The sequence below is a fragment of the Coenobita brevimanus genome, chromosome 23, assembly GCF_032717465.1.
Source record: "Coenobita brevimanus isolate Jiangsu-jjx chromosome 23, ASM3271746v2, whole genome shotgun sequence".
Taxonomy (NCBI): domain Eukaryota; kingdom Metazoa; phylum Arthropoda; class Malacostraca; order Decapoda; family Coenobitidae; genus Coenobita; species Coenobita brevimanus.
In genome coordinates this window covers 20,280,294-20,297,103 of record NC_136976.1, presented here as the reverse complement: position 1 = coordinate 20,297,103, position 16,810 = coordinate 20,280,294, and the positions used below count along the sequence as shown (strand labels likewise).

The window sequence follows — 16,810 nt, the reverse complement described above, 5'->3', positions numbered from 1 at the left end:
AGATCAGTAAAGTCTGCTTTTATGAAATTTAAATCCATAAACTGTTCCCTGCCCCAGCGGGGACTTGAACCTGGGTCCGGTAGGACTGCAGGCCACCTCTCAACCGATTGAGCCACCGTCTCAATTAACATGCTTAAAAGTTGTTTCAAGACTAGGCCGTTTTAAGTATACAGTATATTAGCTCATCTTTCAAGGCCTGTTGTGATTTCTTATATCCTAAAATACGAAACTACAAGCTAAATTATTTAAGAATTACACGACGCACGCTCCACCTGACCTTGCAGTTGCCAGTTCCTCCCAGGGTTGAGAGACTTGTCTGAGTGTATGAATAAGCCCCACTTTGCTTCGTCACGCACTCGCCCTGAGCTGCAGACCTCCCTTCTTCCCACCACCCCCAACCTCTCTCCTTCCAACTCACCTATCCCTCCCTCCTCCTCTCCACTGCACCCCTCCATTACCATAACTATGCTCTCTCCCAGGGGCATACCATTCCTTGCCTTCCTCGTCGCGTGTGGCGCAGTGGCAGCCTGTTTTCTTCCTTGCAGTAACCACATCTCCATATTTCCTGTGCTTTGCTATAATATCCTTGGATAATAGAAGAGGTACAACAGTTTCAGTCTACCCTATAAAAATAAGACTCTTGCAGTCTGCTTTCCATTATACGCGTATGAACTCTCCCTCTACTGCATCCTCTGCAGTTTAATCCACAGATCACGATGACGTACTGTACTTTTCAAGTAAATCCTGCCATTACCAAACGCGTTTTATTCAACTCAGGAGGCACCTTTCGATCTGGATTAATTTGATGCAGCCTTCATTAACCCGATCTCAGGGTGCTTTCCCAGGCTGAAAAAGTTGTTTGTAAATATCAGGAATAATATTGAAGAACTCGTCATCTGTCTGCAGGCTGCTTGTGCGTTACATTTTATTTTCTTAGTTCTAATACATTGCAAACTGTCTCACTATCAAAGAAGCCATTTTAGCGTTGATGGCATCGGATCTTAATATACTGTATGTCCAAAACATGCCAAATAGCAGAGGAAAGGGCGACATTGAAGCGATTTAATTGTGGCCACCCCCTAAGGGATTAAGGCGTCTGGCAATAGATAAATAGATAGATGCGCCTCGTTTTAATCAACATTATCGAGTTCATTCATACCTCAAAGGTATTCTTCTAGGGATTTAAATGTTATTTGTAGTGCTTTTTGAAATCTGGTCCATCCATTTATCACCCAAACCTCAAAAGCCCCACCAGAAGCGTATGAGTCCAAGACTAGGATATTTAGTCCAGTCATTTAAGCGAAATCACAAGTCAATCGCATGTGAAGGGTATTATGTAAACACTAAACGTCATCTGTCTCTCGTACGTAAACCCTTAAATGTCATGCCCGGTTGGAGCGTCATAATCACCAGATCATCATGCGTCATCACACGTTCTTGTTACCCTAATGTTTTATTCTTCCTGTTTTCTTCATTCCATTCTCACGGTCTATATCTTCGCCCCATAAATTTTCACTTATTCCCAGTCTCTTCCACTGGCTTTCTCAGTCACTTTCTTCTTATCGCAAAATTTCACTGCTCTCCAGTTGGATCTGAAAATTTTCCCTTCTTCCCAATTCGCTCTTTTATATATCCTCTTATTGTATATTTTCTCTTCTTCCCATTTTTTTCTCTTTGTTTTCCTAGTCACTTAACTCTTCCTCCCGCTTGACGCTCCTCTCTGTATGAGGGAATTTTCTAAGTTTACTCTCACTTCTTCAAAAGGAGCCAAGTCGACAGAGCTTTACTCAGGCAAGTTACTCGGATTTTCATATTTTCCTTCTGTGTGATGACATTTTATTCATTGTGTTCCTACTAACGCCAGAGGCTTTTATTCAGATCATTTGTAAAGAAGGGGTAAAATGTATGTCGAGTACTGGACTGTTTACGCTTAACCTTTTCATGAATGTGTCTTCTCCAGTAATTAATTTAAGTTAACGCCGGATTATTTTATTTTAGTCAGCACAAGACTTGTTTATTCCTCACTAACGTCAGATGATTTACACAAGCAAACACCAGACTATTCAAACTAAGGCTAGAAAATTTTATTCAGCCGAGTGACTCATATGAGCTTGTGATTTCCAAGAATCTCATGCTCGGGACAGCCCTACTGTTTTACTGCAACCAATGCCATACATTTTATTCACTCGAGAGTGAGTTACAGGAGCACTGAATGTGTTAAGGTTTTACCGAACATGAAAATGAGGCTCACTATAGTGCGTTTGTTACCTGACGAAGATCCCTTACTCGCATCACCTCTGCTGATCACCCTGTATACTGTTGTCAGATTAGAGGGCTGACTTGCTTAGCAAACAAGAACATTCGTCCGAACCGTATAACTAAAGCTTGTCAGATTTCATGCAGTCTCAAAGATTATTCAAGTTGTGGGAGTGGTCCAGTTTCGTTAAAGAAAAAACTGACAAAAGTAAGCACCTCGTCTAATTTCGACCCTCCCTTCCCCCATCTCTTCCACTTTTTCCCGCCTTGTTCTTTCATTTTATCAGTTTTTCCTCCCTTCTCTTTTATTCTCTCTCCATTATTTTCTCTGTTTCATAAACCCATATCACATTCTATGCTAGTGTTTTTTTCCTGTTTCATCTGTTGCCGTTGCCCTTTGATTCACTATTCGTTTATCCGTGCTATATCCCACTTGTGATTGTTACTCTCACCTTTCCTACATCGGGTACAGTACTTCCAAAGCCTTTCCTTTACTTGTCCCCTTCCTTTCCCTCAACAACTCCATTATCTACTAACTTCCTTTCATTTTCATTACCGTTTTACTCACTCGCTTCCTTTCTTTTAACTACACTCTTCCCTTCTTACTTCTTTTCCTTTAAATACTCCTTTACCTACTCACTCCTTCTCCTTTAAGTACTTCTTTACCTATTTACTTAGTTTCATTTCCTTTACGTCTTTGCCCACTCACTTCCTCCTTTAGAGGAGTAGACTGTAGCACCAGTCGAGCAGGGCAGTACTCCCGAGGTGGATGGAAAGCTGATGACAGGGAGTGCTGGAGCTCCCGTTTCATCAGCCCTCAGGACTAGTTCCTGACCATCCCCCTTTGCTGAACTTTTTCAGTGTCTCAGTTACACAGGGAGTAGGCCAGCATGCTCTCCAGTACACATATCTCTATCTTCACCAAACTACATGCACAGGACACACTACACTTCCTATTCAAAATTTACCCAAAATGGCGTCGTTTTATCAAGCCTCGGAGTCCCCAGGGGGGGGGACCATAAATGCCCCCACCATCTGCCCCTCTCCCGGTGACGACTCAAGGTACCTGGAACCACTGTCTGACTCTCTTCTTCTTCATTTCTGCAACATTCGCTGCCTTTCCTCTAACTTTCGCTCTGTTGAGCACCACCTCTCCTCCTCTAAACCTCACCTTCTTTTTCTAACGGAGACTCAGCTGTCTGAGGCAACTGACAGCAAACCCTTTTCTGTATCCTCCTCCTTTCTCTATACTCATTTCAAAGCCAAAGGTGGCTGTTGTGTATATATATGCAACGACTTATCTTGCTCTCGTGTTCCTGAACTTGATTCTTCTGAATTCTCCACACTCTGGCTTCGGCTTTCCTGTCATTCTCTGACTAAATATATCTGTGCTCTTTACTTATCCCCTAATTCTACTGACTATCAAAAATTCTTCGACTATCTTACTTCTACGATGGAACACATTCTATCCATTTCTCCTTTCTCTGAAATCTCCATTCTTGGAGATTTCAATATTCACCACCACCTTTGGCTCTCCTCTCCTTTCACGGATCCACCTGGTGAACAAGCCTACATCTTTTCTATCCTTAATGACCTAGAGCAGCTTGTACAGCACCCTACCCGTATCCCTGACCGCCTTGGAGAGAGCTCCAACATACTTGACCTCTTCCTCACAACTAATCCTTCTGCTTACTCTGTTAATTTTTTCTCTCCGTTGGGCTCCTCCGATCACAACCTTATTACCTTAACCTGTCCTATCACTCCGGTACGGCCTGTGGACCCTCCAGGGAAACGTCGTCTGTGGCATTTTGGAGCCGCAGAATGGGAGGCCCTCAGGCAGTACTACTTTGATTTTCCCTGGAATGATTATTGCTTCCATGGCCGTGAGCCATCTGAGTGTGCCTTGCGCATTATGGAGGTTATTCTCTCGGGCATGGAAGCATACATTCCTTTCTCATATCCTTTGACTAACGCAAGAAAGCCTTGGTTTAATCACGCTTGTTCTAATGCTGTCCGCAACAAGGAGAGGGCCTACAAAAGGTACCGGAGCCAACCCACCCCTGAATCACATCATCTTTACGTTTCTGCCCGGAATCGTGCTAAGTCTGTTCTTCGCTCTACTAAAAATAATTTCATCCATACTAAATGCTCTCAACTCTCCAACTCGAATTCTTCCCGCTCCTTCTGGCATCTTGCCAAAAATCTTTCTAACAACTTTACCTCATCATCCTTCCCTCCTCTTTTCTACTCTGATGGTTCTGTAGCTATTTCTTCTACTGATAAAGCAGATCTCTTCGCACAGACTTTCTCCTCCAATTCTGCCTTAGACGATTCCGGTGCTGTTCCTCCATCACTTCCCCCCTCTGACTTCCTCATGGCTGACATTAAAATTTCTTCAGTTGATGTATTTTCTGCCATCACTGGCCTCAGTACTAACAAGGCATATGGGCCTGATGGGGTCCCTCCTGTTGTTCTCAAGAACTGTGCTTCTGTGCTAACACCCTGCCTAGGCAAACTCTTTCGTCTTTGTCTGTCAACTTGTACCTTTCCTTCTTGCTGGAAGTTTGCTCTCATTCAGCCAGTCCCAAAGAAGGGTGACCACTCCCAACCCTCCAACTATCGTCCAATTGCTTTAACGTCCTGTATTTCAAAAGTTTTCGAGTCAATTCTTAATAGAAAAATTTTAAGGCATCTTTCCTATCACAACCTTCTTTCCGATCGTCAGTATGGGTTCCGTCAGGGACTCTCCACTGGCGATCTTCTCACCTACCTTTCAGACTCCTGGCCATCCTCCTTTCGGGACTTTGGCGAAAGCTTTGCCATTGCACTTGACATCTCAAAGGCTTTCGATCGAGTCTGGTATAAATCTTTAATTTCCAAACTGCCCTCCTACGGTTTCTATCCTTCTATCTGTGCCTTCATCGCTAGCTTCCTTTCTGGTCGTTCTATAGCTGCTGTTGTAGACGGCCATCGTTCTTCTCCTAGATCTATCAACAGTGGTGTTCCTCAGGGCTCTGTCCTATCACCAACTCTCTTCCTTTTATTCATCAATGATCTTCTAAGCTGTACATCTAACCCTATCCACTCATACGCTGATGACTCCACCCTTCACCTTTCCATTTGGTTCCCGCAACGCCCATCTCAACAGTTACTTCAACAAACAAGGGATGAGGCTATGGCACACCTAATGTCTGACTTGGCTCGTATCACTGACTGGGGTAAAAATAATATGGTTGTCTTTAATGCATCTAAGACTCAGTTCTTACACCTTTCAACCCAACAAAATCTTCCACAGGGATACCCACTAATGTTTAATAATATTCAGCTTAATCCTGCATCATCCTTGAACATGCTTGGGGTTTCATTTACTCGGGACTTATCTTGGAGAGATCATATTACATCTCTTGTAAAATCTGCTTCCAAGAGATTGGGTGTGCTAAGCCGACTCCGCTCTTTCTTTACCCCTGCGCAATTGTTGACTCTATACAGTGGTTTTATCCGCCCCTGTGTGGAGTACAACTCTCATGTGTGGGGAGGCTCCCCTCATACAGCTCTTCTCAATAGGGTGGAGTCAAAGGTTTTTCGTCTCATTAACTCTCCTCCTCTTACTGACTCCCTTCAACCTCTGTCTCTTCGCCGCACTGTTGCATCTTTATCTCTTTTCTATCGCTACTTTAATGGTCACTGCTCCTCTGAACTGTCTGCTTGCATTCCTCCACCTCTACGACGGGCGCGTAGCACCCGTCTGGCAGCAAACTCTCATCCTTTTTCTGTCCAACTCTCTAATGCAAGAGTTAACCGTTACTCCCAGTCTTTCATTTATGCAACAGGTCAGCTCTGGATCTGTCTCCCTCTGTCTGTATTTCCTGCTGCCTATGATCTCCAGTCTTTCAAACGCAGTGTGTCATGGCATCTCAAAATGATCGGATCTTGAATTTGGCTCTATATTGTATTTTGTTTTTCTCTTGGAGGGAACTGTTACTGTGGGCTCATGGCCTTTGGTTCCTTCTTCCTCGCATAAAAAAAAAAAAAAAACTATATCTGTCCATACTCTCTCCCTTACTTTCATTACCTCTTTCCCCACTCTCTTACTTTCTTTTGACTGGTTCATTACCTACTCTCCTTCTTTCCACTAATTACTTCTTTACCTGTTTCCGTACTTTCCTTTAGTCACTCTTTTTCCCACTCTCTCTCTTTCCTTTAATTACTTCTTTATTACTTCCTGCCTTTTGCTTCTTGCCGTTTAGTCATTCCCATCTCTTTCACCTCAATTATCCCTATCCTCATCTGGTGATTTTTCTTATTACTCCGGGTTTTCCTCTTCAGTTTCCCTTCCATTTAATTTAAAGTCACCTTGGTCTTTCTTAGTTTATCGCTTGACCTCGCACCTTTATATCTCATTCCTTTTCTCATCTGACTCTAATTAGCACGCCATATGTCTCTATTATCTCTTACTAATGAGATAATAACTCTCTCGGGCTTCTATGGCTCCCTTTCAGCTGAATAGAGTCTCGTGTTAGCTGGAACAAAAATACATCTAATGCTGATTAAACAAATAATCATTACTATTCATTTGCCATTGAAATATTAACAGTCCCAGGCCCCCTTATACAACCCACTCCCAGCTGACTAATATCGTCTCGTGTTAGGGGGAATAAAATACTAACGATGTTCTGGCTGTGAGAGGGTTAACCTGTTTTTAATTATACGGTACGGTACCAAACCATTACCTTTCTCAGTGACGCTAAGGTATATCATGTCAGTTATGTCTAGGGACCCAATTGTCGGTGTCAGGCTTCGTAGCAACTCTTCCTAAATGATTCATTATGCTCACTATACCAGACCATTGTCGTGTATGCTATTTATATCTTCTTCATATCAATATAGTTGTCACCAGTTAACATACAAGAGGATACTGAGATGTAGTGTGAAGAAGACGTTACGGAAGAGGTGTTATATCGCAAAATCTACTTACAATATGGTCTTGGACTAATCTAATCAGCTAGGAGAAAGCCAGCCAGCCAAAAGGGTTTAAAACACTCGGTCATGGTGTTTATTGTTCGACCTGACGGATTTGCTCAGGTAAGACCATCGTAGCAGTCAGAGGAATTAAGGGTGCGCAAGACGGTAATTAACACGGTCAGTATTATTCCTTCACTACGAGAATGCATATTTTTTCCTTTTTTTCCTTGTTATATCTATACTTTATGTAACTTGAGAAAGACCTATCGAACTGAAGGGGTAAAAGAATTCAAACTGTCCCCCCAAGTTTGAAGACTCCTACGCTGAATAAAATCTCTCTGGAATTGCAAGAAAATGACACTAATTATGTAATCCGTCTGAAAGTCAAAACACCAGTGAGGATAGAAAATGGTTAGGCGTCAGCCCATTTTGTATAATGGTAACGGATTTCATTACATTTATGGAAGGGATTATTTTTGTTTGTTTCTTCTCAGTGATGGTACTGGTAATCTTCCCCTCTTTTTTACCAACGCTCTTTGCCACGGCCTCACGCTGTTGTTTGGGACAATTAACCTGAAAATTACAATGCACGCACAATACCTGGCCCTCTTACTCGTATGCACAGATCAGACAACTTTGAGATTTTCGATAAAGGCATTTTGAATTACTTTTCAACCCCAACATTAAAAATACGGACAAATAATCACCTTCAGACAGACACAAGACACCGAAACAACTATCTCAGTACAGACAGATATTTTGTTCTGCATCGAACGCAGTTACATTATTGAATTACTGAACTTCATTTCAAGCGGGCCTTCTACCCTATTTGCTCTGTACTTCGTTTGCTTAATATGAGTTACAAATACAGAATACAGTTACTTCCGCATAAGAAACAACGTATGAGAAATAACAACGCATTTGCTCGTCGATTTTGTCTGTCTAATTTATTTTCCATCTTACGTCAGAGTATGTATAAAAAAAAAAAATAAAAAAAAAAAGCGTCCATTTCGCAATGCAAAGTTTGACTCTTCCCTTTGTGAGGTAGGGTAATTAAAAAATTTTATTCTAAAACTAAGAGATTGTTTTGCAAAGAGACAGCCTAGCTGTGAATAGGGTAAAACATTCAAGTATTTCATCTTATTGTCTTACATCTGGCTAAAAGCAGTTTAATTTTTCCCAGCCGTCAAATGATTACCACGTTCACTGTGCCGGTATTAATTTGGTATATTATTGCTACGTCCACATTATTCTAATTAACTTAGGAAAGATCCCTGGTGATGAAAGGGTTAGTGGATTCACTTGCCTAACCTCTCCAGCTCGCCGACTCCAGTAAGCAAAAGACTGTGTATAAATAAGATAAATGAATAAACAAATTTAAAAAACATGGAGGTCTATCTATCTATCTATATACCTAGGCTGCTTCCCCCAAGGAAAGGGAGGTAGCCGAGACAGGACGACACACTCCCCATTTACTCATCCATTCAAACACATTCATTTGCATCTTAGCCCCAAAGGGGAGAACGGACAGATCCTCACCGCACCACACCGCACAAGGGTCAACTGCGCAATGCAATCAGTGACATCCGCAGCAGGGCCCGACAACAGAGCTGGTTTACCCCTGCCACATCATAACAGACCCATCCCCTTACCCGCACCTGACCTGACTAGCTGATCAGACCAAATGTGGGAGAATATCCCCTCAGACCCATCCCCTTACCCGCACCTGACCTGACTAGCTGATCAGATCAAATGCGGGAGAATATCCCCTCAGGGCTGCGTCATCACCTATTCATTCACAAATTCTCTCCATTTATTTCTGTCACGCACAGCCACTCTTCCTTGCTCAACAGACATCCCTCTCGCATCCAGCGCCCTCTTCACACTGTCCATTTATCCTATTCATGGTCTTCCTCTCAGCCTTACACCTCTCGCATCAGATCTAGTTATCTTTTTCATCAATCGCTCATTATCCATTCTCTCCATATGCCCAAACCATTGCAACATCCTCTGCTCAACTCTACCAGTCATCTCCCGAACAACTCCAGTTCTCCTTCGCACTTCATCATTTCGCACTCGATCCATACGCGTCACTCCACACATACTCCTCAGACACCTTACCTCCATTACATTCAAACTTTTCCTCTCTGCTACACCCATATTCCATGTTTCAGCCCTATATAACGCAGTCGGTACCACAACACCCTCAAACAGCCTTCTCTTTACATCCATTCTAAGCGAATATCTAAACACTTTTTTTATTCCTCCCAGCACCTTTCCTACTTCATTTATTCTAAACTTCACTTCTGCATCTATTCTTCCATCCAGAGCAACATGTGACCCTAGATATTTTAAACACTCTACCTCCTCAAGCAACTCGCCATTCAAAACTATATTCATCCCCCTACCATCTACCAACCTCTTACACTTCATCACTTTACTCTTATTCTCATTTACTTTCAATGTCTTCCTTTCACACACCCTTCCAAACTCCTCTACCAACTGTCTCAATCTCTCCTCTGAATCAGCCACCAGTGCAGTATCATCTGCAAACAGCAGCTGCTTCAGATTCCACTCTTCACCATCAACATTCACCAGACTCAGACCTCCATCTAAAACTCTTGCATTCACCTCCCTTACAACACCATCCATGTAAATATTAAACAACCAAGGCGACATCACACATCCCTGTCGCAGCCCCACTCTCACGGGAAACCAGTCACTCACAGCATTTCCCACTCTTACACACGCTCTACTGTTTACATAAAAACTTTTCACCCCTTTTAGTGACCTACCATCAAGTCCATACAATCTTAAAACAGTCCACAAAGCCTCCCTATCAATTCTATCATACGCTTTCTCTAAATCCATGAATGCCCAAAACACATCCTTGCCTTTCGCTAAATACTTTTCACACACTTGTCTCACAGCAAACACCTGATCCATGCATCCCCTCCCTTTCCTAAAGCCACACTGCTCATCACCAATCACTCCCTCTGTACCCTCTCTAACTCTCATAATTAACACTCTACCATAAACCTTACCTACAACACTCAACAGACTTATACCCATAAAGCTAGTACATTCATACTTATCACCCCTGCCTTTATACAACGGGACCACACAAGCACTTACCCAGTCAATTGGCACCATACCTTTCACAAAGCACACATTCAACAATCTTACTAACCAGTCAACAATAGTCACTCCACCACCCTTCTGGCATTCCACAGCACACCCATCCATACCTGCAGCTTTCCCTGTTTTCATCTCTTTTACTGCCTTCTCCACTTCCTCCTTCGTGATCAAAGAATCATTCAGCTCTCCCAACACATTTATTCCTTGCACCCTTCCATCCGCCACAATCTCAGCCACCCTTTCCTCCTCTACATTTAACAATCTTTCAAAATACTCTGCGCATCTCTTCCTTACTGCATTCATCTCAATTAACATCCTTCCGTCCTCTGCTTTTATTCGTTCTTCCTTACCAGACTCTCCCTTTCGCACCCTTTTCACCTCCTTCCAAAACATTTTCTTATTCTGTTGAAAATTCTCTGTTAGCCGCCTACCCCACCTCTCATCTGCTGCCACTTTAGCATCACGCACAGCCCTTCTCGCCCTATTCCTCTTTTCCTTATACCTTTCATATGACATCTTATCCTTCCTCTGCAGCCACACTTCATATGCATGTCTCTTCTCAGCCACAGCCATACTTACTTCCTCGCACCACCATTCGCTTCCTTTTCTTACACCACCACCCACATGTCTCACACCACACACCTCTTCTGCATGCCCCACCACAGCACTCTTAAACAACTGTCATTCCTCCTCCACACTGCCATTTTCCTGATCTTTGACTGCGTTCCACTCATCTTTCAATTTCTCCTGATGCTCTATCTTTTTCTCTCTTTTATCCAACTCACTCACTTTCAAAACCTCCCTGCCACACCTAACCCTCCTAGCTCTCACCCATCTCTTACCTACTCTTAACTTTCCCTCCACCAGGTAGTGGTCAGACATACCTCCACCCTCCCCTCTCAGAACTCTCACATCCAACAATCTTCCTATTACATTCTTAGACACAACCACATAGTACATCAAAGCTCTATCAACAACCCTTCCACCCTCCTGTCTCACCCATGTATACTTATAAATATCTTTCTTCTGAAACAGCGTATTTCCAATCACCATCTCTCGCTCAACACACATCGCTGTCATTCGTTCCCCATTTTCATTTCTTCCAGGCACACCATGCATACCAACTACACCTTCAACTGCTACATTTCCCACTCTAGCATTCAGATCTCCCATCATTACCACATTCCCATTGGCTCCTAAACCATGCAGACACTCATCAACATCATTCCAGAAAGAATCCCTCTCTTCTTTAAAAAAAAAAAAAAAAAAAAAAAAAAAAAAAAAAAATGGAGGTAGCAAGAATAAAATGGCTAAAGGCGCCTCAGGCTCAAGGGATTAACTCTCTCAGGCTCCTATGACTCACTTTCTGCTGAATATAATCGCTTGGCGTTGCTACAACACGCTCCTATAACTCATACTCACCTAAATATAATCGCCTGGCTTTATCTGTAATAAACTGCCAAAGAACACGCGACCACGAGAGTTAATCCTCCTTGCATGATTCCGTGGAGCAGCGGAATCACAAGAGGGCTAAAGTAGCGTCCGGATTACATGCAAAACACGGTAATTCCGGCGGTGCTTTACTGGCGGGCTTAACTCAGGCGCGGATGTAATGGCTCACGGATGTAGATGGGATTAAGTCTGGGTGCCAACAGGAAGAGAGAGAAGTTAACAATGCCGCCTAGGTAATTATCGTCTCTCTGAGTCGAATTTAGAGTGGCTTTGGTGATTCGTAACACCTCTCCCTTAGCGAATTATTCGGCATATTACTCTTTAGTATCATCTTTGTTCCTGAAGAAAATTGTCAATACTGAACGACCTAAGAAGCATATAATATTGCGTTAACCTAAGAAGCATATAATATTGCGTTAAGGTGTATGAAATAAGGTAAATCGCATAGGAAAGCGTGCTTTGAAACCCCATGTCACCTAGAATACGTCTTTTTCTCTATGTTTGGAAAAATGTAGCTAGTATCGGCAAAGAAAAATAATAGTCTTGTCGCCTCTCCTGCTTTTCTCTCCATAGACTTTGAAAATCTGTCTTTCAGTTCGAAGCAAAAGACACTTATGACACTGATTTGTGGCCATTTATAGTTACCATTGTTAACTGCTTCGGATTCACCAGAATGATTGGCAAATTTTGTGGAGACCTGATAGGAACTTCGTTGCCAACAGTTCAGTCGATTGACAAATTATCGCAAAGGAGGAGTCTGGTGTTTTCCCACAGAGTTCAGTAGCTACAGCTCGACATTCCTCCAGAAGATTGGTATATTTTGCATGTATGGTAAAATTTATATATATACAACATTGTATGGTGGAAGTATACTGTTTTGCTTCAGTCGATATGATGTGGTGTGACCTAGTACAGGGTGCATTATATGCTAACTTCCACTCATTGTGATATAATAATTCATTAATATAGAAACTTACTGAACTCTACTGTAGATTAAGTGCGCATTTAGTAATATGTTCAGTGATGCTAAGAATAAGATCATATTGTAAAGACTACAGATTTTATTCATTGCAAATATAATGTTATGTATCAACCCCTTCATTATGATGATCAGTAGTTTCATCTTCATAACGACCAGGCGACTTTCCGCAGCCTAGGGAAGAATTCTCAGACGTGGAGGGGTTAGAAACATAACTGCTTTCTTTTAAGGATGCAGATTGTTTTGTGTAATTAATGACAACCATCAGGAGATTTCTTTCAGCTAAGAGGGAACGTCTCCTTGTGAATGAATTAGTGATGTTCTCATGACGCCTTAACTAATAACTCAGCTTTCTCCACTTGTCATGTCAAAATGTTTTGATACTCGTAATTAACTCGTTCATAGACATGGCACTTCACAGTGTTGTCCTCGATCCAGTATTAGATATAACTGTTGTGGCCAAATCATTCATAGTGGAAACGTCTCCGGCAATACAAGGAACTGTTATCACTCATAATGTTCGCTCTGACATCTGAAAGTAAAGTGAATTAGAAGACTTACCGTATAATTCATAAAACAGCAAATGCTCCTCTGATGCGATATGACATCCTTACTGTATGTAAACAGGGTTAACAGTGATGAAGAGGACTTTTGTAGCAACAATTATCTACTATATCAAATATGCAACAATACATTTGAATTTCGAGTGTACTTCGAGGTTTGCTACCTTGCTCTTTTTTACATCATCTTGCAGATGTTAAGTACGGGTAAAAGAGTACAAATTGATGTGTTACATGCTATGATAAACTCTGTACCAGTGACATAATTAATACTTATTTATGCATACAAGTTATAAATATATGGTGTACTTATTTACATCATTTCTTGAAGGGATTTGTTTAATTTGTCCTGATGCACTATGACGATGATTATAAAAGCTAGTTGTACCTGGAATTAATGGATTTACGGAATTCATTCTTTCACCTGCTGTAAATTTTGTACTGCTTGTATATACGGACAGATTTCATATTGCAAACTGATAGGTGTTTTGTTTAAATACTTAAGATGTTTGTCTGTACATTATTCAGTAAGCAAATAATATAAAAATACACAACACAATAAGATTAAGGGATAATATACCAGTAAAATGATTTGCATAACAATGAAGCAATACACTGGGGACAATATTCATGTAATATATACTTGTAATGTGTTTCTGTTACTGCTGGTGAATGTTGTGTGTATTCAGTGAGCAGAATATACAAAACTATACATCATGATCAGTTCGCTCTGTAGAGGGAGTAATCACTAGTAAACTAGTAATTTAACAGTTTATTCAACTTGGCCTACCTTTTCTTTTGGCTCTGTTTCTGCTGCGGGCGTGACGTTGTTGAGGGGCCTTGATGAAGCTCCTGCCCCCCCTGGCATGCTTACTAACCCCTTTGACCCGCACCAACGACCTGTTAGCGTGCGTGCCAAGGGATCTGGAGGCTCTTCTGTCTGGCTTGCTGTCCGCTTGGGTGCCATGAGCAGCCGCCCGTACATCCTTGGCGCCATCAGTGCCTGGCTGTATGGTCCCCTCCTGATGGTGGCCGTACTTGCTAATCACTGGGGGAATGTAGCTGCTGTATATCCCAGGGAAGGTCTCGGTAAACACCCGGGAGTATTTGGTAGGCATCAGGGTTTGGGTGTGGTTCCAGGGGCTAGGATTTTGCTGTGCGTTTTGTCGAGGGTCATACGACCATCGCTCCCGCTTACGTCGCACCACTGGCACCCCATTAGTCACTACCCCCTCGGTCACTTCACTAGTTGACGACCCCACTGTCACCTCACCAACTGTCATCCCTCTTGCCACTACCCCCCCTTTCAGCACCCCTCCTGTCACTCCCTCACTCTCCGCTGCACCAAATCCGGTCCCCGCCCGGAAGCTTTTAGAGGTGCTGGTTCTCTCCCTTTCCTCGGGCGTGAATAAGAAGTTAGGGTTGGCTGGGGGGTCGCCTTTATCTTGGGATCTCAGCGGGTCTGCAACATTATCCTGGGCCACAAATTTAACAGAATTTTCTCTCTGCTTCCTCGAGTTTTCCAAATGCTTTTCACTAAATGCGATCTCTTTGTTAGTATTTGTGTGTCCATCACTTTTCCCCAAGTTGTATCTATGCACTTTTTCTCTCTCTAGTCGACGCTCTTTCCAGAAATTCGTAAGATGCAGGCTTTCATTTTCAGACTTTAATTCTGGGGTTCCAAGATTAAAGGGTTTTATTAAATAATTTTTGCCCTGCATACACTTTACACAAGCTCTCTCGTCAGTGCTGGCATTGCCGGGGGAGGCAGTGACTCTAATATCAACTAAGGAAGCTCTACTTCTTTCGGTTGGTTTTTGCCCTGGACGGTGTAGCAGTTGTTCTCCTTTGATTATTGAACCATGATCACGCGTTTCATTTGCATTAAAAGATGGTTCAAGGAATTTTACATTAACGTGGTCCAAAGCTGGGCTTCTACCACCGGCACTGATTTCGATTTGCAGTTTGTTTAGAGTGTTCACCCATCTTCCCGTCCTGGCTGGGCTGATGTAAGTTGCCTGCGATCTCTGGGCATTATACTTTCTCTCCGAATCATAACCTACTCCGTCGTTAAGAAGTCCTCTACTAATGATTTGACTAAAGGCCTCGTGTGGCATTCGGTGCTGTTGACTTAGACTTGGGAGGTGGTGAAATTTAAATCTTGTTGGCGTAAGAGAAATATTCTGTTGTTGTTTATCTGTGTGGTATGGAGTTTTTGACAGTGCAGGGAAGGAATGAGTTGGAGAAACTGAAGTGCCATAATGAACTTGTACTGAGGGGGTCTCCCTGTAACCCACGTCTTTTAGGAGAGCGTCTTCTTTTTTATTAATCTCTGGCAATGAGGAAATGTCGCTCCCGTGGATACCATTATGTCCATCTTCTGTGTTGCCCCTTCCAACCACCACTCTAGGGGACGGATGGCTGGGATGAAGGGGTTGGCCCTTCCTAGAGCGCACGAGGGCAGGATATTCTGCGCCTCCGGAGGGTATGAGGAGGAGCAGGAGGGCGGGGAAGTGGGGCAGCATGAGGCCACACCCGCCTAGCTGGCTTGTCGCTCCCTGCTGATCCTACACACCCACATGAGGGAGACTAACGCACTCACCTCACACTCACTCAGTCACTGGGCAGAGGTCTTAGTTACCTGAGCTTCAGTCCATCTTGTGCCTCATGATTCTTTATCCATGCTGTAGACCTGACCTTCTGCTTTACAGTCTGGCCCACGGCAGGTGCGGTCGTGAGGGATTAACATCCAGGGAGTGATATGAGCCACATTCTAATGGTTTGCATTTTCTGTATAGCAAACACGACGACGTCATGCACTAGGTTTTTGCTGGAGTTTTTGGTCTGTTCACGCCACACACTGCCAGATTCAGCCTGAATTCACACGTGTTAGTGGGCCAGTCGAAGCCCTCATTGTGTCCATTGTCACTGTGTCCATAGTACTGATCAGAAAGATTTATTTACTTCATCATCATTTAAAACACTGTTGTTCATAGTTGTGCAGATGGGTATACATTTAAAGCTTGTTTAAAAGTACACTGACATAATTGTCTTATTCCTATTCATTTCACACATGTGTTAGCAGGGATAATTCTGTGATAGCTGGAAAACAAGGTCGATTAATTGTGTAAATTAACATGTCATTCAGGTGGTGAATAAAACCGGCATGATGCAATAGGTTTAGAGGAAAATAAGAGCTTAGAGTAATTACACAGTGATAGTGACATGTACAGTGAGCAACAATGGTCGTGTCGCGGTTTTGTCAGAAGATTAAATGTAACTCGAGAAACATTATGCATTGTCCGTATGACAGACGGCGGAATGCACCAGATGTTTAGCCCGTCAGCTAATGGTTTCACCATTTTCCCGACACGACTATTAGCGCTCACTGTACCAAACAAAAAACAATGTGTACATCGTGATACTTAATATGCTCATGCGCATCATTATATATACACACACA

The 16,810-nt window shown here is 42.7% G+C and overlaps 1 protein-coding gene across 1 annotated transcript in view; it reads right to left on the bottom strand.

Annotated features, from left to right (window-relative positions):
• The window catches only part of LOC145392655 (uncharacterized), a 189,019-nt gene extending 173,147 nt beyond the window's left edge, over positions 1-15,872 (bottom strand). Inside the window, exon 1 of the mRNA XM_080266976.1 lies at positions 14,138-15,872. Coding sequence (XP_080123102.1) covers positions 14,138-15,872 — 1,735 coding nt within the window. The remainder of the gene's footprint in view (positions 1-14,137) is intronic.
• Between the last annotated feature and the right edge of the window lie 938 nt (positions 15,873-16,810).